At 35.0% G+C, this 25,682-nt stretch overlaps 1 protein-coding gene across 5 annotated transcripts in view; it reads right to left on the minus strand.

Moving 5' to 3' along the window:
- Window positions 1–25,682, minus strand: part of AKT3 (AKT serine/threonine kinase 3) — a 386,660-nt gene that overhangs the window by 117,639 nt on the left and 243,339 nt on the right. For 4 of the 5 annotated variants that reach the window (XM_059940876.1, XM_059940866.1, XM_059940892.1 and 1 more), the window contains 2 exons: window positions 16,133–16,198; window positions 14,903–14,971 (listed from right to left, as the gene is read on the minus strand). The exons of the other annotated variant lie outside the window; for it this stretch is intronic. In XM_059940876.1, coding sequence (XP_059796859.1) covers window positions 14,903–14,971; window positions 16,133–16,198 — 135 coding nt within the window. The remainder of the gene's footprint in view (window positions 1–14,902; window positions 14,972–16,132; window positions 16,199–25,682) is intronic. 5 annotated transcript variants of the gene reach the window in all.

Raw genomic sequence — 25,682 nt, forward strand, 5'->3', positions numbered from 1 at the left:
TATACAGAATAATTAATGGCTCTAAATAGAAGTCCCAAAGTAGATTCGAATTTATGTTATAAAGGTAGCATTTCAAATCAATGTAGTAAACATGGCTTATTTTATAAATGGTACTGGGATATCTCGGCTACTATCTGAAAAAAATAAAGTATAATCTTTAGTGCATATTTTACATGAAAGAAACTTCAGATGCATCAAAAATTTAAATGCAATAATGGGAATACTAAAAGTAGTCGAACTATACTGTGAGGAGATTTTGTATGACAGATTTTAATGGGGAGAGCCTTACTAAGTATGATAACAAAATCCAAACACAAATAAAGAGAAAGATCCACACATTTGTTCACAACAATAAAAAAGCTTCTGAACTGCCAACGGGGGTGGAGGGAGAGGGGAACAGGGGAGGTGAGAGGCACCCAGTAAACAAGATCAGAAGGCAAGTAACAAAATGGAAGTAAAATTTGTGAATAATGATACAGAGAAACAACGAATTGCCTTAATATATAGAGATCTCTTGTAAATCAATAAGAGAAAAGACCAGTAACCGGTAGGAAAATGAGCAAAAGAGAAAAACAGAATATTTCTGCAAAGTGAGAGGAACTATTTATAATACATACATTTGGCAAACTATTTGTAACCAGAATATATAAAGAACTCTTATAATTCAATAATCAGATAACCCAATTAATAAATAGACAAAATATTTGAACATACAGGTAAAAAAATGTATGCAAATGGCCAATATGTGAAAATATATTTAATATCATTAGTCATCAGAAAAATGCAACTCAAAACCAACTGCAATAATACACTTCTATATACTCATTAGAATGACTACAATTAAAAAGACTGACCACACCAAGAGTTGGTGTGGATATGGAACAACTAGAATTCTTGTGGCGTTGATACTGGGAATGCAAAATGACACAACTATTTTGGAAAACAGTTTTGGAATTTTTCAAAATGTAAACATACGCTTATTATAAACTCAACAATTATACTCCCCAGTATTTAGCCAAGAAAAAAGAAAACTTGTACATGTATGTGCATATCAGCTTTATTCATAGTAGGCGATGACTGGAAACAATCCAAATGTACACCAAAAGCAGGACAGATTAAAAAACATTGATATAGCATGCTCATGACTCAGCAATGAAGGAACAAACTACTGAGACACGGATAATCTCAAAAACGTTAGGCTGAGCAAAAGAAATAGAAACAGACATAAAAGAGTACATATTGTATGATTCCATTTCTGTGAAATTTTAGAAAAGGTAAATCAAATCTTTAGTGTCAGAAAGCAGATCAGTAGTTGCCTAGGGCCAGGTATAGGAGCAGGAGATGACAGAATGAGACAGGGAAGACTGACTGCAAAGAGGCATAGCACAACTTTTTGTGGCAGTGGAAATGTTCTGCACCTTTTTGTAATGGGGACTACATGCATAGATGTTTGTCAAAAGTCATATAAGTTATGTATACTTAAAGTGAGTACATTTTATTGTATGTAGCTTATACTTAAGTAGAGTTGGTTAAGTAATGGAAACAATCTAAACGTTCAAAAATATAGTAAGGATTTAATAAATTACATCTGCATAATTAATTACTAGGCAACTAATATGTATTTTACAATATTAAATAAAATGGAAATTATGGGTACAGTATAAAAACAGGAAAATACATTAATATGGTAATAGTGATCATTGCTGGATGGTAAGATTTAGAGTATTTTTTTTCTGTTTTATACCTTGAAAATTACCTGTAATAATTTGTTTAATATCCATTTCCCAGAGCACTATACTTTCCTTAAATGTGAGACCATCTGTCTTCCTCATGACACGTACTAAGTACATAGCATAGTGACTAGCTTGTAGCACGCAGTCAATAAATAAGTATTTTATCAATTGAACTGAAATAACTTTTTGATGTTTTCTGCAATATACATGTACTGTTGTTACTTTCATAATGGGAGAAATTTTATAAAGGTTTTAAGTAAACATACTGTTGATGATTTTACTGATTCAGGCTTCTAACAATTTTCTTTTTTTCTTGGCAGAGGCACAGGAGAAAGAGGAAGACTGCACAAGTGCTCTATAGCTTTGCATCCTCAGCACCAAGCCTAGCATGTAGCACATATTAGGTACTTAATAAATACGTACTGCAAAGAAAAAAGTTAAATTAAAAAATACGTTCCAAAGAATTATTTATAAGGAAAATAAGGCTTAAAGTTTTGAAGGTAAAGTATTTTTATTAGAAACATTAAAAAATCACATACAATAACTAAATAATCTTGCTTTTGTTAAAAAAATGAATTTTTTGCTCCTCAAGCAAGGAATATACCTTTAGAAATTTAAGTTCCTTTAGCAACGACTACATGTTTGTGTGTGTGTGTGTTGTGCTTAGCAATGCTGTGGGAATATAGTAATGTAAATATTAATAGATTGCCTTAATGATCTAAATATACAAGTTTATATTTCATTACAAACCCGGAATATTTACCTTTAAAATAAATAGTTATATTTTGAAAAATATGCAACAAACTTTTAAAAAAAATAAAGATCTAGACTTAAACAACATCCTGAGAACTATCACTGCAATCTAAGACTTTAAATTCAATTACATTTTTTTCTTGCAAATACTGTCTATACAGACTTTAGTCACTCCTTTGTAATAGCAAAATATCAGTTAACAGAGAATAACAAAATATGCTCAATATGGGTCAATAATTACAATGATTACATTCATTATCATAATATTGATTGAGCTTGGAACCTGAGTAACCTAAAGACAACTAATTAATTAAGCAATGAGACATGGTAGTCTGTGCAATAATGCTGATTAACACATCCCTTAGGTTTACAAAAAGACCTAAGATGAAAAGAATGTCTCTAGGTCACATACAAGAAAACTAGTCAACAATACTGTCTTAGTCCATTTGGGATGTTATAACAGATTACCACAGACTGGGTGGATTATAAACTACAGAAATTTATTTCCTACAATTCTGGAGGCTGGGAAGTCCAAGATCAATGCACTTGCAGATCGGGTACCTGCTTCCTGGTTCACAGACAGCTGTCTTTTCACAGTGTCCTCACAATGGGGAAGGAGCAACTGAACTCTCTGAGGTGTTCCTTATAAGGGCACTAATCCTATTCAGGAGGGCTCCACCTTCATGACCTAATCACTAGAAAGGCCCCACCTTCCAAATGCCATCACACTAGGGATTAGGTTTCCACATATGAGTTTAGGGGGGACATAAAGATTCAGTCTGTAGCAAATACTATACTACACAGTTGGAATGGTATCAGTTATACAATAAAACATTTAAACATGTACTTTTATAGGATCAAATAAAAGTACACTTACATTTAATAGGTAATTCATATTGATTGTTTTCTAGATCATGTCTATCCTCTTCTCAAGCTGAACTCAGTTTCTATGCATTTCACACAGAAAAATTAATGTAAAGTAATGTAAATTTACATTTAGTTTTTGAAGAAAGTTTCTTCCAGAAAGGATAGTGATAAAATGCCATATTTTAATAAATAGTTCAAAATTACATTTCTTAAAATACAAATTAAACCCTTAGGATGATTCAGGAGAATTGAAAGGGATCTAAGGTCAGATGGCTGGACTCTGAAACAGTTGTTTGGTTATAAATTTCCAGCTAAATACCTCAAGCCCTATTTCTCTATTTCTTGCCCTCTTCTTACAAGTCTGAAAATGTAAAAAGAATTCTCGATCTAACTAGGTGCCTGATACCGGAAAAAGTAGCCTGTAAGCTGGCAATTTTTTTTTTTAACATCTTTATTGGAGTAAAATTGCTTTACATTGGTGTGTTAGTTTCTGCTTTATAACAAAGTGAATCAGCTATACATATACATATATCCACATATCTCCTCCCTCTTGCGTCTCCCTCCCACCCTCCCTATCCCACCCCTCTACGTGGTCACAAAGCACTGAGCTGATCTCCCTGTGCTATGTAGCTGCTTCCCACTAGCTATCTAATTTTTAAATAATTAATGCAAGGCATGAAAAGTTAAGGAAATTTTCTGGGATCAAAAGTCACCTAATGAAAATACTTTATAATATGGTAAGTACAAAAATAGCTCCTTAAAATTTTTTTAAATTCCCAATCTATTTCCATAATTAAAATAATTTACATTAAAGTATTTTATCACGACTCTACTAACAAGATTAAAAAAGAGATTGCTCAGTTCTACCACATTAAATATTAATAGATTTTTCATTTGGAGAATAAAATATACTTTTAAAAGAGTAAAAATTCTCAAGGTAATTATTTTAAAATATTTAAATCTATTAGGATATAATGTGAAATATTTGGGCTATTTATGAAATATATCCAATACCAACACAATAAAAATAATAAACACTACAATTTTTGAGCATTAAGATATTACATTCTAACAACAATCACAAAAGCTACAAAATGCTATCTCCATATTATAGATGATTAAATATAATAACTATGTTATTATTACTATCACAATAGGCACTATTTTTGAGTACTGCTACTTGTTTGGCACTATACTAAGTAAGTTACACGCATTATATTATTTAATCCTCAAAACAACATTATAAAATAGGTACAATTATTATCTCTATCATACAGATGAGAAAACTAAGATTTAGGCATGTTACGAAGCTTGCCTAGCATCACATAGCTCTTAAGCGGTAGAGCTGAGATTCAAACCTAGGTCTCTGGTCTCTAGAGCATATCTATTTATTATTCTAAGTACAGTTTCTATTAACTTGAGACAATAAATGTATAAATTATTCAATTAAGAAGAAATTTCATTCATAAGTCTCCTTTATAATTGCATAATATGAACTGCATGAGAGAAGGAACCTTGTAGAGTATAGTTGCCTTCTCAGGGTCTAGAACTAGATAGGAATTCAACAATATTAGGCAAATAAATTTTAAAAATTAGATGAAATAAATTCCTGGAAACACACAACCAAAGCTCACTCAAGAAGAAATAGATAAAATGCATGCCTCCATAAATATATTTTTAAAATTTCACTTCATTGTTAAAAACCTTCCTACAAAGAAAACTCTTGGTCTCAAAATTTCACTGGTGAATTCTACCAGAAAATAGAAGAAGCAATGCTGCCTGACTCATTTTAAGAGGTTAGCATTACCCTGAATCCAAACCCAGAGACATTGCTCGGGGTAGGGAAGAGAAGGGACCCTACAGAATGATATTCCTAGTGAACAAAGATTTAAAATTCTTACCAAAATTTTAGCAAACTGGGTTCAACAACATACCAAAAGGATAATACATCATAACTAAGTGGGATTTATCTAAGAAATGCAATGTTGGTCTAACATTAAAAAAAACCAAACAATGAAATTCAAGATATCAACAGAATAAAGAAGAAAAACCACATGATCATCCCAACAGATACAAAAAAATAATTTGACAAAATTTTACATCCTATCATGATCTAAAAAAAAAAAAAAAGCTTAGCAAAATGGGAACAGAAAGGAACTTCTTCAACTTGTTAAAGGGTATCTATGAAAAACCTACAGCTAACAACATTCTTAATGGTGAAAAGTACAAATGCTTTTGCCCTAAGATCCGGTATAAGGCAAGGATGTCTGCTCTTAACGTTGCTATTTAACATTGTTCTGAAGGTCTTAGCTTAATAAGGCAAGAAAAGAGAAAATCCACTGAGACTGAAAAAGAGGAAGTAAAACTGTCTTTGCTCCCACATGATGTGATCATCTACAAAGAGAATCTCAACATACTTAAGAACAAACAAATAGGCAAACTGAGCAAGGATGCAGGATTCAAGGCTAATAAGTAAATATGAACTGCATTTCTATATGCAAACAATTCAGATTTGAAACTTTAAACAAATCATTTATAATACAAAAAAATAAGATAAATAAGGATAAATTTAACAAAAAATGTTCAAGACCTGTACACTAAAAACTACATGATATTGTCGAAAGAATTAAAGAAGATCTAAATAATTGGAAAAATATACCATGTTCATGGATCAGAAGACAATATTGTTAACATGTCAATTCTTCCCAAATTGATCAACAGATTACACTATCAATTAAAGTCCAGTAGACCTTCATGTAGAAATCAACAAGCTTATTCTATAATTTACATGAAAATATTAGGGTTGCCAAGACACTTTTTAAAAAGAAGAGCAAAATTGGAAGACTTGAACTGCCTCACTTCAATACCTACTCTAAAGCAAAAGTATTAAAGACAGTGAGGTATAAGTATAAGGATGGACGGACATAGATCAATACACAGAGTCCAGTCCAGAAACATCCCACACATATATATGGTCAATTGATTTTTGACAAAGGTGTCAGAGTAATCCAATGTGAAAAAAATATTCTTTTCAACAAATATGCTGGAAAAATTTAATATCCAGTTGCAAAAAAAATGAACCTTGACTCAAGCACCATAAACAAAAATTAACTTGAAATGGGTTGTAGACCTAAATATAAGTCCAAAAAACTATTAACACTTCTAGAAGAAAACATAGGAGAAAACCTTAGCAAACTTGCGTTAGGAAAAGATGTTTTAAATTAAACCCAAAATGCATAAACCACAAAAGAAAAACACTTATAAACTGTATTTCCTCTAATTTAAAAGTTTTGTCCTTAAAAAGACACTTGTAAGAAAGCACATCAGTGGTTGCGACGACAGGAGGTGATGGTAGGAACTGACTGTAAAGGGGCGTGAGAGACTTGTTTGGGTGATAGAACTGTTCTATATCATGACTGTGGTGATGGCAAACTACACATTTGTCAAAATTCACTAAGTTGTACACTTAAAAGTGGTGAAGTTTACTGAATGTAAATTACTTACGAACAAGATGACTTTTAAAAAATGGATTTAAACAAAAATATACACAGGAAAAAAATTCCCCGCTAAAAAATGAAAAAGCAGAACACAGACTGGGAGAAAATATTTGCAAAACATATATGATAAATTACTTGTATCTAGAATATAAAAATAAGTCTGATTACTCAATATTAAGAAGGCAAACAACCCAATCAAAACATGGACCAAAGATTTTAACAGATACTTCAGTAAAGAAGACACAACATGGCAAATCAGCACAGGAAAACATGTTCAATATCATTAATCATTCAGGAAATTCAAGCTAAAACTATAAGATACACATCAACTAGAAGGGGTAAAATTAAGAAAGACTAACCATGCCAAGTGTGGTGATGATGATAAGTAACATCCTAGAAATGCAAAATGGTACAAGTTGGCAGTTTCTTATGAGTTGAACATACCAAATAACACAGAAATTGTATTCCTAGATATTTACCCAAGATAATTGAAACTATACATCCACACAAAGGTTTGTACTGGATTATTCACAAGAAATTTTTTCATAATAGCTCCAAACTGCAAGAAAACCAAATGTCTATCTACTAGAGATTATATAAACACATTGTAATACATCCATATAATAAAGCCATAAAAAGAAATAAGCTACTGATATATGCAACGATATTGACGAATATTAAAAGTATCATGTTAAGATGCAGAACACAAATGACTATATACTGTGTTTTGGGATTAGAGTTTTTAATATTTAAATATTGTTTTGTTACATTTCCTGTTTTGTTTTGTTTTTTTTCTTCAGGGTCTCAAATTACACATATATTGTGCCTTTTGTTTTCACTTTCTTGAAATGCTCACTCTGGGGTAATCCAACCTTTATGCAAGAAGTTTGACTACCCTGAAATTGCCATCCTGTGCCATAATCACATGGAGAGAAATTGTGAAAACAGATAAATGCCTGGGCAGCTCCTGTACTTCCAGTCACTTCATATAATATTCTAGATATAAAAGTAAGCATCTTAGATGTTGAGGCTAGTCAAGTCTTTGGATTATTACTTTAGATGCAGAGATATATTGGCTAAATGAATTTTGGGAAACTAGCCTTGAAATATTATAAAAGTATATACTAAAAACATTCCCAAATTTATTTTAACTACTTATTTTGACTAATTTATTGTGACTATTACAATGCATCCTTCTTGTCTTGAGACTTTTTGAAAAAGCTTTGGGTGAAAACAATAGAATTCTGATAAAACCTATGTAATATATTAATAACTAAAGTAGTAAAGAAGTTAGCTTGTCAGACTCTTGACAACAGATATTCATATATCTATAAATTTAGTAAAATTTAAAAAATCATCACTATGAATATGAAATGATACTTTTAATTTAAAAATCACCCAAGTCACACCTCCACAAATTAGTAAGTAGAACTAGAATGCTGACTGCCGGCACTTCTGTCTCATGTGAATTTAAAATGAGATAATTGAAGACAAAATGCCAGCCAGATAATGAGAATCTGAAATAAGTATGAGAGGATCTCAAGATTGGCATGAAACTGGAAGTCATATGCAAAAAGAAAATGAATTTTATCAAAGGGCTTACTATAGAGTGTACAATGAGCTAAAATGTGGACAAGAATAGTAAATAACGGAAAGTGCTAGGTTCAGTTGTACCCACATAAAGAATATAGAAGAATGTGAAAAATTTATCAGATGAGTAACATTTCTTTGTAATGATTTTTCTTTCCCCACTAATGAATCTCTTAACCTCCAGGAGATTTCAGCTTGGAGAGGGATTTATAGAGGTTTGGTTTACAGGCCTGAAAGAAATAAGGCTATGAGTAAGATTTTGGGAAAGAGTCCTAAGTAGAGACATTCTAAATCAAACTAAACACCTTAGTCAGTTTTCATTTTACTTTTTCTCCCCACAATATTTTTCTGCTTCTCATATGAATTTGATAATACTTAAGCTACAAAAAGAGAGTGGCTTGGATATGTCAGCAGCAGTGTGATTGGTCACATTATTAGAGTACTTTTATAATCTCCAGATGCTGATTTACTGTCCACCAAAGGTTGCACTGAACTTTCATAACCTTGTTCTACTGAGCTCCAAACCAACCCTTGTATATTCTATACTATAGCCAAGGTACATACCTTGCATCATGCCAGAAAAAAAGAAGAATCCATGGTACTCTGCTTAGGAACTAGTAGTAGATGTCAAATCCAATGAATTCAGTTGCTATCTTTCAGTTGTATATCTTTACTATACTCTTACACTTAATATACTTTCCTTAACTTTTAAGGCTTCTCTTGTCTGGTTCCTTCTATCCAGGATTCTCCTTAGGCTTCTCTCATCACCAACATGTCTGATGTTGGTATCTTCAGGCACCATTCTTAGCCATTTATTTTTCTAACTACACACTATTCTCACACTGGACATTTCTTCCCTTCCTTCGTTTCAGCATTGCTGCTGAAGTCTATTTGTATCTCTGACCTGACTCTCCCACTTCCTTCAGATCCCCACGAGGTAACTCACATACCAACTGAATATGTGATCAGTTGATCACCAACTCGGAACTCATTCCTTTTACTATGTTTCCTGATTTTACAAACAGCCCAGTATCCACACAATTCCCCAAGCAGCAAATAGGAAACTGTGTGATGTTTCCCTTTCTCTCCATTTAGTCATTAAATCCTGGAAATTCTAGTACCTAAACACCATTCAGAATTCGATTCCTTCTCACTAATACTGGCTCAGTTAACAACCTTATCATTTTTATGATCGGATTACCAAAACCTTCCAACTTCAGTAGCTTCTAAGTAGTTTCCCTGTATCCAATTTTTTCTTTTCCAATACAAGCCTCATACCACTACCAAAGTCTTCTTTCTAAAACATTTCATACAGAAGTCCTTCCATGATGCTTCACTGCCTTCAGCATAAAATCTAAATTACTTGGGAGAGATCTGTCCTAACATGACCCTACCTACCTGGTTAGATTCTTCTGGCTTTTCTCTGCAGGACTCTATGCATCATCCATACTGTGCTACATCTGGGGAGATGGGGGAGAGCTTGCATGAGCTCCATCACACTCTAAACATTCTATTTTCTCTGTGTAGGAATGCTCTCCCTCTCATCCTTATTTATGTAACTTACAGTTACATTCAAGACTTAGCTTAGCAACTACTTTAAGAAGTGTTTCCTACCCTGGCATTCTCCCCCTTTCTCCTCTCTCTTCCTTTTGGATTGATTCAAATAGGCATTCTCTGTATCCCACAGCAACCAGTGTTTTCATAGCAATAATGACACTGCATATGTATATTTTCTTGTCTGTCTCTCCAATTAGATACTCATCTTCTAAAGTAAAGCACCATATTTTCCTTATTTCTACATCCTCTGAGGTCCAACTCATAGTAGTTACTCTCTAAATATTTAATAGGCAAATAGACTATAATGGAGTGGGTTCTAAAGTTAACACGTAGATTATGAGGTATAACCAAAATCATCCTTGGAAATTCCTTAGGAAGGTACTACACTGAAGACCAATATACTGTCTCAATATAGTTAAGCTCAGCACAGTTTTCCCTCTATCATTGAAATAATATAGTTTCTTTAGATGAACACCTCTACTTACAATGCACTTAATGACAATGTTTTATAAAAACTATGTATTTTTAAGCACTAGAATTTATATCCCATGAAACTCTAAGGATGGCAAGTAGAAACTGACATGGAATAAAAGAATAGCAAATTTCTCTCTCATCTTGAGGTCACTCTGAATATACTCAGCAAGCGGAATGGCAGAATCACCATTTCCTTCTTTCCTTCCCTTCCACTCTCCTTCCTCCCCTCCTTCTCTCCCTCCTTCCCTCCTTCCTTCCTATCTATCTATGTTACCTCTTGCTGAGCCTATTTCTCTGAATTCATATAAATTAAATAAAATTATATGACTCCATTGTACTGATACGCCTATAAGCAGCCACTGTTGATTTTTCACAACCAGTAATTCTCTCATAATCTACTTCCACCAAGATTATGTAGTGCTTTAAACAATATTGGCAAATATAGGGATAATAACAAGCATGGCCATGAGCATGCTAAACTCTTGTGCAGTCTATCAGGCTGAAAGAAGTCCAGATAGTCACAAAAATGTGAAGAAAGTATAAGAAAAGAAATGTCTCAGCTGTTGATCTTATGTTTCAAAATAAACATTCCAGAACATAGGCTAAAAGAATACTATTGCTAATTAAAAATCAACAGACAATAAATATGAATTGAGTTAAAACTTAGCTAGTTATAATTAACTTCAATGGGTCCATTAAAGAAGCCTATCTCAGGGCAAACACTGGATAGAAAGAGATTTGAGGATGCTGCCATTTGGGTGAGTACTATCGATTTACCAGAGCTTACTTTTCAACAGGCTAGTATTCTCTGCTCAAGTTTCCTAGATACCACACAGACATTCCACATTTGGGAAACTCATGGTGTATCAATAAGTGTTGGTATGGAATGTTTGTATGAATTTGTAGATTTCTGTACTTTACTTCTCTCTACTTCAATCTTATTTCCAAAACGTAAGTTCTACGTTTAGTAGTTTTTCTACCGCAATTGAGTTTTCTGCATTTCTAGGAAGCATCCCTGAGCGGAATAATGGCATGGTGAACCTAAAGCAAAACCAAAATAAAATAAGTCACCATAAGCATATACTGAATATAGATTTCCTTCTCAGATAAATTTAATAGGTGAAATAATCCCATCGCTAAAGAAAACCATCTGGCTAGTCTGAAAATCTGCTTTTGTGTAAAAAAAAATTTTTTTTAACAGTCATCAATTGATTAATCGCCAAAGTACTCTAGGTTTAGAATAAAAGTGCAGGTGCCACCTAGCTCCCTCTACTAAGCTTCTAAGCAGCTTCCTTTCATCCCACCATCCAAAATTCTTCTTTCTTTCCTGTGAAGTCCCATGGTCCTTAATCTATGCTTCTGATACAAGTGATAATTATCACTTTACACTTAGTATAAATTTTGTACCTAATCTTCCCCACTAGATCATAAACTCTTTGAGGGTAAAAGTTATGTTTAATTCAGATTTGTATGCCCCACAGTATCTACCAGCGTGCCCTGCTCATACTCAATAAATATGTACTTTATAAATACACTCAAAGATACTTCCTCCTGAAAAAACATTTTCAGCTTTTTTTCTAAAGTAAACTATGTACCATATTACTTTCTATTTTTCTTCCTATTTCTCAGCAGTTCCTAGTTTACCACTTTTGCTAACTTCTTTTATCCCTGTTCCCTGAGGGAATCTGTTCATCTATTCACTTATTTACTCACTCAAAACATCCAATAAATATTTGAAGGTGCCAGGGTTATACCAGTAAGCCCCTTAGGGAGCTCTGAGTCTAGTAGGAAAGATAGACAAATAAATACGTAATTATAAAACAATGTGCTAATTTTTGTAATAGATGCAAACACATGATACTGTCTAAGAGTACTTCTGCAATTTAAGAGTGCTTCTCCAAGTTTTTCCCTGCAGTTTATCATTTTCCTACATAATATTCTCTCCCCTGGTCATCCATCCCTCCATCCATCTGCCTGCCTATCTTCCTTCCTTCAATTTTAATACACAAAATACAAAAGCTGCACAAGAATAAATAAGTGAAAAATAAGTCGTCCTCCCATCTTTTCCCCAGTGACTCAGTTTGCCTCCCAAAGGTAAGCAATAATGTCCCAGTACATAATTCCAGAGATATTCAATGTATACACAGACATATATACACATATATATGGTCTTACTTTAACACAATAGTAGCATACTTTATATTCTGTCTGCACCTTGTTTTTCTTATTTCATAACATATCTTAGAAATTGCATTGTCTCAGCCCATATTGGGTTACCTCATTCTTTTTAATGGATATAAAGTATTTCTCTGCATGGATGTAACACTGATTAAGCAGTCTCCTTACTGAATGCTCATTTAAGGTACTACGATAGTGCAATGAATATATTTATCCATATATTATTCTGTGGTATATTTGTGAGTATGTTTGTAGGATAAATTCCTGGAAATGAAATTGCTGGGTCCCAGAATACGTGCTTTTTTAATTTTGATAGATACTAACATAAAAGTTTCACCAATTTCATTTCCCACAAAATAGGAAATATCCACTTCCATAACTTAAATTACAATCTTTATGGGAATGGCTCCCAAATCTGCATCCATATTCTGACCCTTTATTTATTCTCTGTGATATCTCCACATATGTTTTTCTTAGAACCTTAGGAAAAAGCTTTTCAAACCCAAATTTATAATTTTACCCTTAACACATTCTTCATAAACTCACTGTACATATTAATTTTCCTGATCCCAACCAAAAGTCACTTTTGATATGTCTTTTTTTTTAAATAAATTTATTAATTTTATTTATTTATTTTTGGCTGTGTTGGGTCTTTGCTGCTGCACGTGGGCTTTCTCTAGTTGCGGTGAGCCAGGGCTACTCTTCGTTGCGGTGCACATGCTTCTTATTGTGGTGGCTTCTCTTGTTGCAGAGCATGGGCTCTAGGCGCATAAGCTTCAATAGTTGTGGCACGAGGGCTCAGTAGTTGTCGCTCGCAGGCTCTAGAGCGCAGGCTCAGTAGTTGTGGTGCACGGGCTTAGTTGCTCTGTGGCATGTGGGACCTTCCCAGAACAGGGTTTGAACCCGTGTTCCCTACGTTGGCAGGCAGATTCTTAACCACTGCACCAGCAGAGAAGTCCCATGCCTGGGCTATTATAATCTAACTACTCAACTTCTTCCTCTGTGCTTGCCTACCAGTGATTCTGCTCATATCATCCTCTCCACCTGAAATATCCTCTCAAATCAGTTCCCCTGATGAAATCTCATTAAGCCTACCCTAAATGCTAGATCATCCTTAACACATTTTCTTTTATGAATTTATTAACACTTAGGTCTTTCACTATATAATAATACACTTATAAGATAAATTAAAAGCTCTTTCACTATATATTCTAATTTATAATACAGTTATAAGATAAACTATAAATTCTTAACACATTTGGATAAACTCACACTGCCAAGGCACTCAAAATGTGTTTACCAAATGAAAGAATGAATTTTTTGCAATGGACTAATTCCTATAAGTCAGATAATTCTATAGGGGAAAATATTGTATAAGGGATATTTTCTTCTTCCTTCCCTCCTTCCTTCTTTCCTTCCTCCCTCCCTCCCTCTCTCCCTCTCTTTCCCTCCCTTCTTTGTTTCTTTCTTTTCCTCCCTCCCTCCCCCTCTCTTTTCTTCGATTCCTCCTTCCCTCTCTTCCTTCCCTCCTTTTGGATAATAAGACTATTTTAAGGTCTGTGAGATACAAGCCCCTATTTAATAATTAAATTTATTTCAGAACACTCACAATGTGAAATATTTCCAGTTAACTAGTGCAGTTAATTACATTTTCCCCTCTCATTGATTTTGATCAAATGTAGGGAGAAGAAAGGATAAAAAATAAAGCAATAGGTGAAATATACTACTAAAATGATTGAATTTCCCTTCAAAACTATAAAATTCCTTAAAAATCCCTTTAATACAGTCAAAGTTACTCTAACTACTGTGTAGAAGAAGACAGAACTCAACCACAATGTGCCTATGGCCTATTGTTAAATTGAGTTTAAAATGCGTAAAATCATTTTTTATAAGTTTCACAAATCTTGAGGAAGAACTATGTAAAGCATCATAAACCCTCTATTGCTGGTTTTCAAAATTAAAAACCATGATTTTAAAAATCATATCTGTAGTAAAATGTTTTTACATTTAAAAAATTTAGAAAAAAGTATGATTAAACTTTCCTATACATAAAAGTCATTGTAAAAAATAAATGATCCTTATATTTCATTAGAAAATTATTCAGCTCCCATTTACTAAAATAGTAGAAAGAGCTATACAAATCCCTATCAAGAAGTAGAGAACTATTACATTATAACTTGTATTATAAATAAGTTTTAAAAAATAACAATACTACCATGCAAATGCAAGTGCTGGTTATACTTCTTGACTCACCTCTCCCCCATTAACATATTCCATCACAAAACACAAACGGTCTTTTGTCTGGAAGGAATATTTCAAGGACTTGAAATGAAAAAGAAAAAATGTTACATTATAATCCTACATTCTTACAACGGTATCAAAAATAGAATACTTAGAAACAGTAAGCATGATTGATAAAATGAATTGTTCTTGTTCCTTAAGAGTGTATTTACTCCCTTAAGAATGCTTAAGTAAAAGTTTATGAGAAATATAAAACAAATTTTGTGAAGATCAGCAATGAGTGTTATTTGGGGAAAAATTAGAATTATGATTTTTACTAAAAATAAACTTAGTAATTGTTATGAGCACTTCTCAATCTACCATGTCATCTACTTGAAACTGTATTGGTCCCCAAAGTTCTTATCCATGAGACCTTAAAAGTAAGGCCTACAAATTACTTCAGGGAAAGTCTTAGGAGTACAGTTACAGTAGTTATACTTGGGTTTCTAATAGAGTTTCAGTATCACTTCTTGCATAGAGGTCGCATAACATGACCCAATCCAATAGAGCTGTTTCAGATAATTTTATAGGTTATAAAGATATCAAAACTTTAGAGCCAACTATTTTAATACACTGAACAATAAACACACAACAATGTAATAAAGTAAGTCTACGTATCTGGTGATACCTCTGAAAAAACCTACTAAATAATCCTAAATCTTTAAAAGTTTCTCCTTTTGAAAGTCTGTTCTTTTTAATCTTAATACTCTTCATTGGAACCAGGAACATACAGAAACTTTGCAAATTATGCCTCTATTACAAGCAATCTAAACGGGACTAAAAAAAAAAAATCAGTTTGTTTCAAAATAACTAAGTTATATGTATTTAAGTCACAGTTTATACTTTATCTAATGAAGAAAATGTACCATGACTTAACCTATTTTTAACTTAAATGCTATCTTTAAATTTAAATTTATTTTTAAATGTATTTGCTCTATTTTTTTAAGGCAGTGAAAGTTATGGGAAGAAATAAAAATCTCAAAAAACTCATGGGTATATAACAAGAGGACTACAAATGCATGCATATTGTAAACTTAATCCATACATTCTAATAATTTCCCCAAAACTGACTTATCCACAAAGAAAATGTCATACCTAAATAAATGTTATTTAAAATGTTATTTTTTATAGCTTAGTTGCTATAATAAAACTCCCTTAAATATAAGATGTTATGATTATAACATCTTTCCTCTAGGCACTTACTGTTAAAAAGGGATGTCTAGTGTTCTTTAATACTCTGCTTTCAGTTAAAGTGTGTGCCACTTCATCCTACAAAAGAAAAAGGTAAACCTTTAATATATGTTCTGAGCACAAATAATATAAAAATTTTGCTATTTCTCTAAGACCAGAAGAGATAAACACAGACACAGAAAAAGATTTTAAAACACATGCTCCCTTTATTGCTAAGCTTCTCTTCCATCAAAAAAAAAAAAATCAAATCAAATTAGTGATTTAAATCAGATGGCTATAATGTATAAACTCATATAAATTCAGTCATACTTAAAGTACAGCAATAATGATATAATAATCAGCAAAAATTATTAGGGACACAGAAAATGAAATAGTAAGCCTTTCCCCTTGAAGAGAATGCCTTATAAGTTAACAGCTAGGCATGGAGTAGTTAATATTTCCATGTTTGTATTACATTGTATTCAGGGGGATTTAAAGGATATATTTCATTAAAGATCATAGAATTTGTAAGTCTTCAACCTAAAAGAAAAATCAGTTATTGAAAAGGGGGACACAGTACCTGTATAAGATTTAATTCTGAATTATACATTTTAGAAATAAAAACAGAGTATAAAAGCTGTATATTTTTGCTTGTGGCTTTTTAGCATGCTTCTTTTTTTTTTTAAAAAAAAGGTCACAGCCTATTCTAGGTGACACTTTTTAAATCTGGATATATTTCAAACCAAAAATACACTAAGAGTGTATTTCCCCAATCTTGTACATAAATTTCATCTTGACATCAAAAGTGAACTAGGAAAGATTTCCTCAACATATGGAGAACTGGAAAAATGTTTCATATTTTAAAAATAACACTATCTTAAAGAATGAAAGGAAAGGAAGACAACTGCTGAAACTAACACAGCATCTCTGGTCTCTGCTGCTGCCAAGATCCTGAACAAGGCCCTTACTGGATCAATTTCTTAATATTGCTGGCAAATCACAGTTAGGTTACAAGTAAGACAAGGGAACTTTAGGACACTGCATTATATTTATTATTTTTATAAAAGCATCTGACATAGTTAGACTTAGCAGATAAATGAGCAATAGACTGATCAAAGATGCTAAAATCCAAAAGCCATTCCAAGAGGGTGAGACCAATTCTGTCTGAACAGAAAGTAAAGTGTAATGACATAGTATTTAAAACCAGTGAAATAAAGTATGGGTAAGAAAGCATTCCAGTCTTATTTGTTTAATAAGAACCAGGCTTAAGTGCTCAAACAGTATGAAAGCCCCTGTCATATCATACTATAACTTCTAAATTAATTAGAGTAATACCAAACATCTTAATACAAAATAAATAAGAAGCAGAAATGACACCATAACTAATTTCTGTGCCCACAGTGCCTAGCATAATGATTAGCATACAGTAGGTACTTATTAAGTGTTTGTTGAACTTAGCTGTTTATCATAGGAATGAATTCCAAGATGTCAAATGTGTGGGACTTCACTCATTCAATCATTTATTCCTTCAATAGATATGAAACAAATATATTCTGGGTATTGTTCTACCCACTGAAGACAGGGCAACTGAACAACACAGACCAAAGCCCTGCCCTCATGGAGCTTTCATTCCAGTTAGTCAGATGGTGGTCAGCATTAATGGAAAAAACAAAGAAGAGAAGGGGATACTGCAGTTTATGAGAATCATATAATGAATGTAAAATACAAGATTAAGGATTATATAAGTGGCTATTTTGAGATATAGAACCGAATTCAATGATTAAAAAAATCCTCAATATGCATTTACTTAATGTTAAGACAGTGCAAGTATAAAGTGGTTTAAAAAAAAGACATGATTCTTTTGCTCATGGAGTTCACATGCTAGTGGAGAAGACATAACAAATTGGTAAATATCCAATTTAAGAAATAATTACGAATTCTGATAAGTGATCTGATTTTCTTAAGGGAAAATTGGGGTATCTACTATAGTAAATGGGATAATGAAGGAAAATCAATGTTACTGGAAGATCATAGGTCGGGTCATGTGATGGTGTAGGAGATGGAGAATCAGAGGCACACAGCTGATTTCCGTTTTTAAGTTTGCTGAGTCTCCTCTGAGAAGGACAGCAAAAACAGGAGGGGTCAATCAGGAGACAACTGCAGTACAAGAGTGAAATGAGGATGGCTTGGATGACAGGAACAGCAGGAACAAGAAAAAATGTTTGAAGTATTTTTGAGATATAAAATTAATAGTAAAAAACTAATAGCTATATGCTTCCAACGAGAGTAAAGCAGAAGAAATATTTCTTTATACGCAGTCAGAAAGAGATTTACAGAAGACAAAACATTTACCTGTTATATTTCAGGATTTTAAGTGATTTGAGGCAGTAAACTAGGAAAAGACTTAAAGAAAGGTAAGTATGAAACCAGAAAAGATATTCTAGTACTTCAGAAAAAATTTCTGGCAGATATTTCATTCTATTTTGTTGAAACAAACTCATTATATGTAACAGTTGTTTTTCTAAATCATTTAGTAAGTTTCATGAAAGATTATATTTTTTCTAAATTCTATGATCTGCCTAATCACATTAAAGGAGCCAAGTAAAGATGTAGGTAGGCAAAAGCTAAAACAATATTTCTTTGTTGTAAGAATGAAACCAGAATTAATACCATGTACATATCTTTCATGTATTAAAATGTATTTTCTACCATATTTTTACATCTGATCAAATTAGAATTTCCCCCTTAATGCAAATTTAATGGTACAATATTTCACATACTAATTAGTTTCTGCTATGAAGATAAGGTATGCACAAGCTAAAAAGTAAACACAGATGTCAATAATTTTTAATTACAGTTAAAAGCAATATGTCAAAACAAAAAGTTATAAATAACAGTGATAAAGCTTAGTGGCTAAAACAATATGATGTTTTTTAAAAAATCCATTTGTTGATCATGATTACAAATGAAGAGTGCTTTGGTATATAATGTAAGTATAATGTTTTCATGAAAAAGGTTTTGAAATATAGTTTCATGTATATTCATCCATGGTAAAATACTCAACAATGAATTTTAAAATCTAATTTCTTTCATAGAAAGAAGTTTACAGAGGATGGAAGTTTATTTCTTGCAAACATGAGGCAGAATAGTCTTCCTCATATTTATTTTCTCAATTGTCTCTAATTTATCACTCTCCTCTACTACACATAGTCTAAAATTCTCCTTTCATTTGCCGCACTTACTGTTTTGTGGTAGTTAGGGTTTTTTTCGGAGCGGGGGGGAGGACAAGGAGTAAATGACGGCAGAGAAACAGAAGAAAAGAACATGTCTATTACTGAGGACCAAGGGTGTCATCTCATTTAATCCTTGTAGTAACTGAGCAGGTTTGGTTTGACTATTCCCATTTTATATAAGGCAATCAAAGTTCACTGAAGTTAAACTGCTCAAGTTGCAGGTGAAAAGGTCAATATTGATCCCATCTAAGTCCAACATCAATGGTCATTTCCACTTCATCACACTGCCTCCCATCTTCAGAAAGCTTGGTAGCAACTTAACTAGGTACTTTAACTCTGTTTACATTATTTTCTCCATTTTGACCACAAGACTATAATGACTGACTTTTATCAGAAGCTGGTTGAAATCAAGATACATCATATCTAAAGCATCTTTTTTTTTTTTTTATCCAGAGCTATAAATGACACCCAGAGGAGGAGATGTAGCAGGTGGGGAAGCAGGGAGAAGAGGGGAGAAGTTTTTACCTTGGCACCTTTATTCTTAATTAAACCACAATGACTACAAGTGATCATTACTTACTTGTTCTGTTTTGACAAGCCATATGTCAGCAATCTATACTTTTTGTTTCCATAGGAAAGATGTCATACTTATCAAGCTCTAAATTTTGGGGTTGTAACTTCCCCCTCTTTGGAAAACTTGAGCAATGGCCCAGATGCAGACTTCTAATACTTCCACTCTCCAGCTCTCACACTTTCTCCTCACCGTTCCTTCATTTCTATTGCTATTACCTTTTTTGAAGATCTTTTTCATCTTGATGGAAAAAATGAAAGCACAATTGTTCCCTGTTGTCTATGAATACTATATCACCTTTATCAAATGTTGTTATTTGATACTTTATTCTTGATGCTCTTGTTCCAAATATCGGGCTGGCCAAAAAGTTTGCTTGGGTTTTTCATATGATGTTACCGAAAAACCCAAACAAACTTTTTGGCCAAACCAATGTTACTTGGATGGAGGGCTACATGAACTTCTTTGACTTCAATCATGACATAATCTTCAGCACCTAGTCCTTCTTAAATTGTAGAATATGCTGCTTGTCTATATTGCCCTTCACTACATTCCCTTCTTTCCTTCTGCCTCTTCCAATTCCCAGTATTGGAATAAGTCAATCTCTACTTTCTCACTTTTATTGATATATTCCACATCTCAAGGGAAATAAAATCACAAACATACTGACTAGCACCATTATAATGCCCTCTCTAATCTCAGCTGAATCTTCTTAGGATTCTTTAAGTCATCCCTACCAAGGTCATTCTTCCATTCCTCAGTATGAATGTTTCAAAACTTTCCCAGGCCTCCTAGCAGGCCTGGTATGTATGATGAAATGTACACACAACCCCACAAGGTTACCTTACCTAGTTAAACTATTGAGCTGAGATTGGCACCGAGGTCTATCTGACTTTCATTAAGTCCAGGAGATTTTCATTAAGTTGTCTTTCTTTATCTCAACCTCACTCTCACAGTTTCAAAGTGTAATCCTACTTCCTACTCAGAAGAGAAGTCATTAACCTCTTCCCTTCATAGGTACACTCATTCCCTTGGTGACTTCATTCAGATTATGAAGCTAAATACAGTCTATATGGTGATCATGGACTCCCACATTTGTGTCTCAAATGCAGGCTTCTTCCCTAAACTCCAGAAATGCTTATTTGACATGGATGTCTAATAGATGCCTTTAACTTTGGTGTCTAACAGAAATATCAAATTTGACAGGTCCAAAAACCTAATTTCTAATCTCCCATGAAAAGGCTTGTTTCTCCACAGAAAAAAATCATCCCCATTGCTGCAAATGGCAACACCATCCTTCCAGTTGCTCAGGCCAAAAATCTGGCAATGATCCTCAACTCCTTACTTCCTCTCATACCCTACATTCAATCTGTCAGGCAATCCTGATGGCTCTTCATCAAAATATACCCCGGATTGATTACGTCTTACCACTTCCACTGCTAATACCCTAATGTAAGCCACTATATCAATTATCTGGATTATTGCCATTAACTCCTAACAAACTCCCTGCTTCCAACACACAGTCTATTCTCAACATTGTAGCCAAAGTGATGATATTAAAATGAAAATTATATCATGTTACTATACTGCTTAAAAACTTCCAATGGCTTCCCACTACACTGAGTAAAAACCAATATCCTTACAACATCTACCACTACCCTAAACAACCCTCCACTACTCTTACTCTACACAAGCCATGCTAGACTAGATTCCTAGCTATTTTTAAAATATGCTGCTCCTCAGTGCTTTTTTGATTGTGATTTCCTCTGTCTGGAATATTCTTCCTCCCAAATACCTGAAGTCTTCCTCCCAAATACCTTGCTTCCTCATTTCCTTCAAATGTTCACTGAAATTTCACTTTCTCAGTGAGGTCTTCTGTGATCATTCTATTTAAAACTACAAAAACCACAAAAATCACAAACACCACTATTCCTTGTTTCCCTACCCTACTTAATTTTTCTCCATGGTATGTATTAATTTCTTACATACTACGATTTACTCATTTGTCATGTGTCCGTTTCCTGACTAAAATGTAATTTCCAAAGGTGAAGAATTTTGGTCAGTCTTATTCAGTCACATATTCTCATCGCCTAGGGCAGTAACTAGTAAATAATTAGGTGTTCAATTTATATTTGTTGAAAGAAAGAAAGAATGAATCATTAAATAGTGAATGATGACCCTAGGAATGATGCTAAAGAATGATAGAATCTTCACGACTGCAAGAAGCAAATCCAGAACACAAATCAATGAAATCATACCTCCGACAGCACAATGACAGATGATGAAGATGCAGCAGATCAAAGCAAATACATTCATTATCTGCTTCCTACAGTAAACCACAATCATTTGCACAATAGATAATACAGAGGTTCATGAGAATCTGAAAGAATGGATCAAAGAAGCTGGCAGATGATAAGAATTTCTGGTTAGGGGCCAGCACTTAATAACTTAAAAGCCAAGGAAAGAGAAATGTCAGTAGTCAAGTCAAAGCACTGGTTTGATATTTTAATAGGTGTATGTGTAGGGAAGAATGAACTCAGAAGGCCTGGATTGCTCAAACCCTGTACACTCACAAGGAAAGTCAATCCTCAGGACTGTCCCTTGGCTAGTTCCTGGGAAATAAGCTCTGATCCCTTGGAATATTCTACCTGGTAAGAGCATTTTTGCATGCCAGAGATCTTGGGCCATATGACACCAGTTTGACTAGACAGTTCATGCAAACAACAGGAAGAATGATGAATGCTTTGTGCCTGATTTTACTCAGGGTGGCTAGGGAAACCACACAGGTGCTGCTTGCCTACATGACTCACTTAAAATAAAAATCCAGGAAACCAAGGCTTGGGTGAGTTTCCTGGGTTGACAACGCTTTGCACATGCTGTCACACATTGTTACTGGGGGAATTAAGTGAATCCATGTGACTTTACTGGGAGAGGACACCTGAAAGGTTTTTCCTGGACTTTGTCCCATATAACTTTCCTTTTGTTGATTTTAATCTGTATGTTATCACTACAATAAGCCATAACCACTAGTATATCAGCTTTCCTAGATCCGTGATTCCTAATGAAATATTAAGCCTGAGAGTGGTCTTAGGGACCACTGACATTTAGCATCAGAAATAGGACTTGTTAGGAGTGATGTCAACAAGATGGAGGGCTAGGAGGTCCCAATATTAGGTTATCCTACAAAAACAACAAACAACTACAAACTGATGAAAACAGCTTTTGAAAAGCTCTGGACTACAATGAAATCAGCAGAAAGCAATGAAGCAGCATAAACCCTGTAGAGTTTTTAAAAACGAGGATGGCTGCCAGAAAAGTATAGGAAGCATTTTATCTGTGACATCCCATCCTCTAGACCAGAGCAGTTAGGCACCAAAAAAGATGGCCTCAGAGGGATTTCCCCCTATGGGGAAAATAAGAGCAAGAGAACTCCAACAAGCTTCACTGCCGTGGTTGTGTGCAGCTTTCACTACTGAGGATTCCCACAGTCTTCACCAACACTAACTGAACTCAGCTAACAGAGCTACCGAAAGTCCACACCACCCCAGCTCCTCTCTGGGGCAGGAGCTGTGCTGCGGATGACACCTGGCCCCAGGGACCCTAGTCGCTGCTGTGTCTGGCTCCCTGGATCTCAGGATGCCACAAAATCTAGCCATCCACAAAGCCAAGCTACTGCTGCTCTGAGCCCTACCACTGAGTCCTAATCAGGGCTTTGACCTGCCATACAAGGGCTACTACTCTGTCTCCTGCCTTCCATGTCCCACTTTAGGGCTCTACCATGCCACAACCAGGGCCATGGCTGCTCTGCTTGTGTTCCACTCCCAGGACCCAGCTGCAGCTTTGACCTGCCATAAATGGGGCTGTGTCACTGCTCTGTACCCTGCCACTGGGTCCCAAGTTGTAGCTTTAACCAGTCATAACTTGGGCTGCAATACCACTGCTCTGCACCCTACCCCTGGGTCCTAAGACAGGACTTTGACCTGTCATAAGGAGCCACTCTGCTGCTGCTCTGCACCCTGCCCCTAGGGTCCCGACACACGGCTTTAATGGGCCATTACCAAGCAATGTTGCCACTGTTCTGCAACCACCCCTGGGTCCTAAATTGTGGCTTTCATCTGCCATCATCAGGCTGTGCTGCTGCAACTCTGTTTCCTGTCCCTGGGTTTCTGTCACCATTTGACCTGCCATTACAGGGCCACATGCTGCTGCTCAGCACACCGTCCTTGGGGTTCCAAGTCAGAGCTCTGACCCACCATAACTGGGGCAGGTGGTGCTACAGCTGCTCTATACCCTGTTGCCCGGGTTGAAAGTCAGGGCTTTGACCTGCCCATCAGTAGACTGTGCTGTTGGAGCTCTGCAACCGACCCCAGAGTTCTAAGTTGCTGCTCTGACCCAACATCACTGGGGCCAATCTGTTACTGATCTGTAACTGCCCCCTGGGTCCTAGGCCATGGTTATGACTTACCATTGCTGAGGCCAAGATGCTGCTGCTATAAAACAGAACCGTGAGGCCAGAGTCAGGTATTTGACCAACCATCTATAAGAAGTACACTACTGTACTCTGGCTCTGGGTCCCAAGCCACTGCTGAACCCTGTCATCCCAGGAATCCTGCTGCTACTGCATTCCCCTTTACCCCAGGGCCTGAGTCACTGTGGTGATTCCCAGGAACCCAGACCACAGTTCCATGGGAAGTCTTCACGTGCCTGCACCTCAGAAACCAGTGCCACTGCCACTGAAAGTGTACCTGTGCCCCCACGACTCAGGTGTTGTGGTAGCTCTGTGAGCACCAGGTCCCAGGATACCAGTTCCACTGATGCCCTGAGTGTCAGCACACCAGCCCTGCCATCAAGAGGGATTCCCTTGGCTAGAATTTTGACAGGCAAAAAAGAATAGTAGGATCCCAGCAGCTTTTGCCACCACTGCCATCCACATCTTCTAAAGGAAGATGTCACAATCTACGCTGATGTTGACCTCAGCTGACAGAGCTGCATGGAAAGGACTTTAGTGTGCCCTCCCTGGAACCAGAGACACTGCACCCTACCCAGCTGGCATATTCACAGTCATCTTTAGGTGATAATCTTTCCGCAGTGAAGCTAGTCTTAAAAAGCTGAAAAAGGCAACTGCTCCCTTGAATGCACGGTTATCAACTCACAGACATTAGAAACATGAAGAAGCAAGAAAATATGACACCATCAAAAGTTCACAATAAGTTTCCAATAACTGACACCAAAGAAATGGATTTGAGTTACGTGAAAAAGAATTCAAAGTGTTTAAGGAAGCTTAGCAAGATTCAAGTGAACGCAGAGACACAGCTAAATGAACTCAGAAGAACAATACATGAACAAAACAAGAAGTTTGACAAATTAGTAGAAATAATAAAAAAAGAACCGATCAGAAATTCCAGAGCTGGAGAATACAAAGAATGAAATGAAAAGTGCGATAGAGAAAATTAACAGTAGGCTCAATAAGGCAAAAAAAAAACAATGTGTGAACTTGAACACAGATCCCGTGACATTTTCCAGTCAAAGAAAAAGATGTAAGAATGAAAGAGTAAAGAAAGCCTCTGTGACTTATGGGATACCACAGAATGAAACAATATTCAAATTATAGAAATCCAGAAAAGGAAGGGACAAAGGAACACAAAACATATTTAAAGGAATAAGGGCTTAAAACTTCTCTAAGCTGGAGAGAGATATGGACACCCAGGTACACAAAGCCCAAAGCTCCCCAAACAGATTCAACCAAAAGAGATCTTTACCAAGATACACTGTAAACAAGCTC

Source organism: Balaenoptera ricei, chromosome 1 (assembly GCF_028023285.1).
Source record: "Balaenoptera ricei isolate mBalRic1 chromosome 1, mBalRic1.hap2, whole genome shotgun sequence".
Classification (NCBI taxonomy): Eukaryota; Metazoa; Chordata; class Mammalia; order Artiodactyla; family Balaenopteridae; genus Balaenoptera; species Balaenoptera ricei.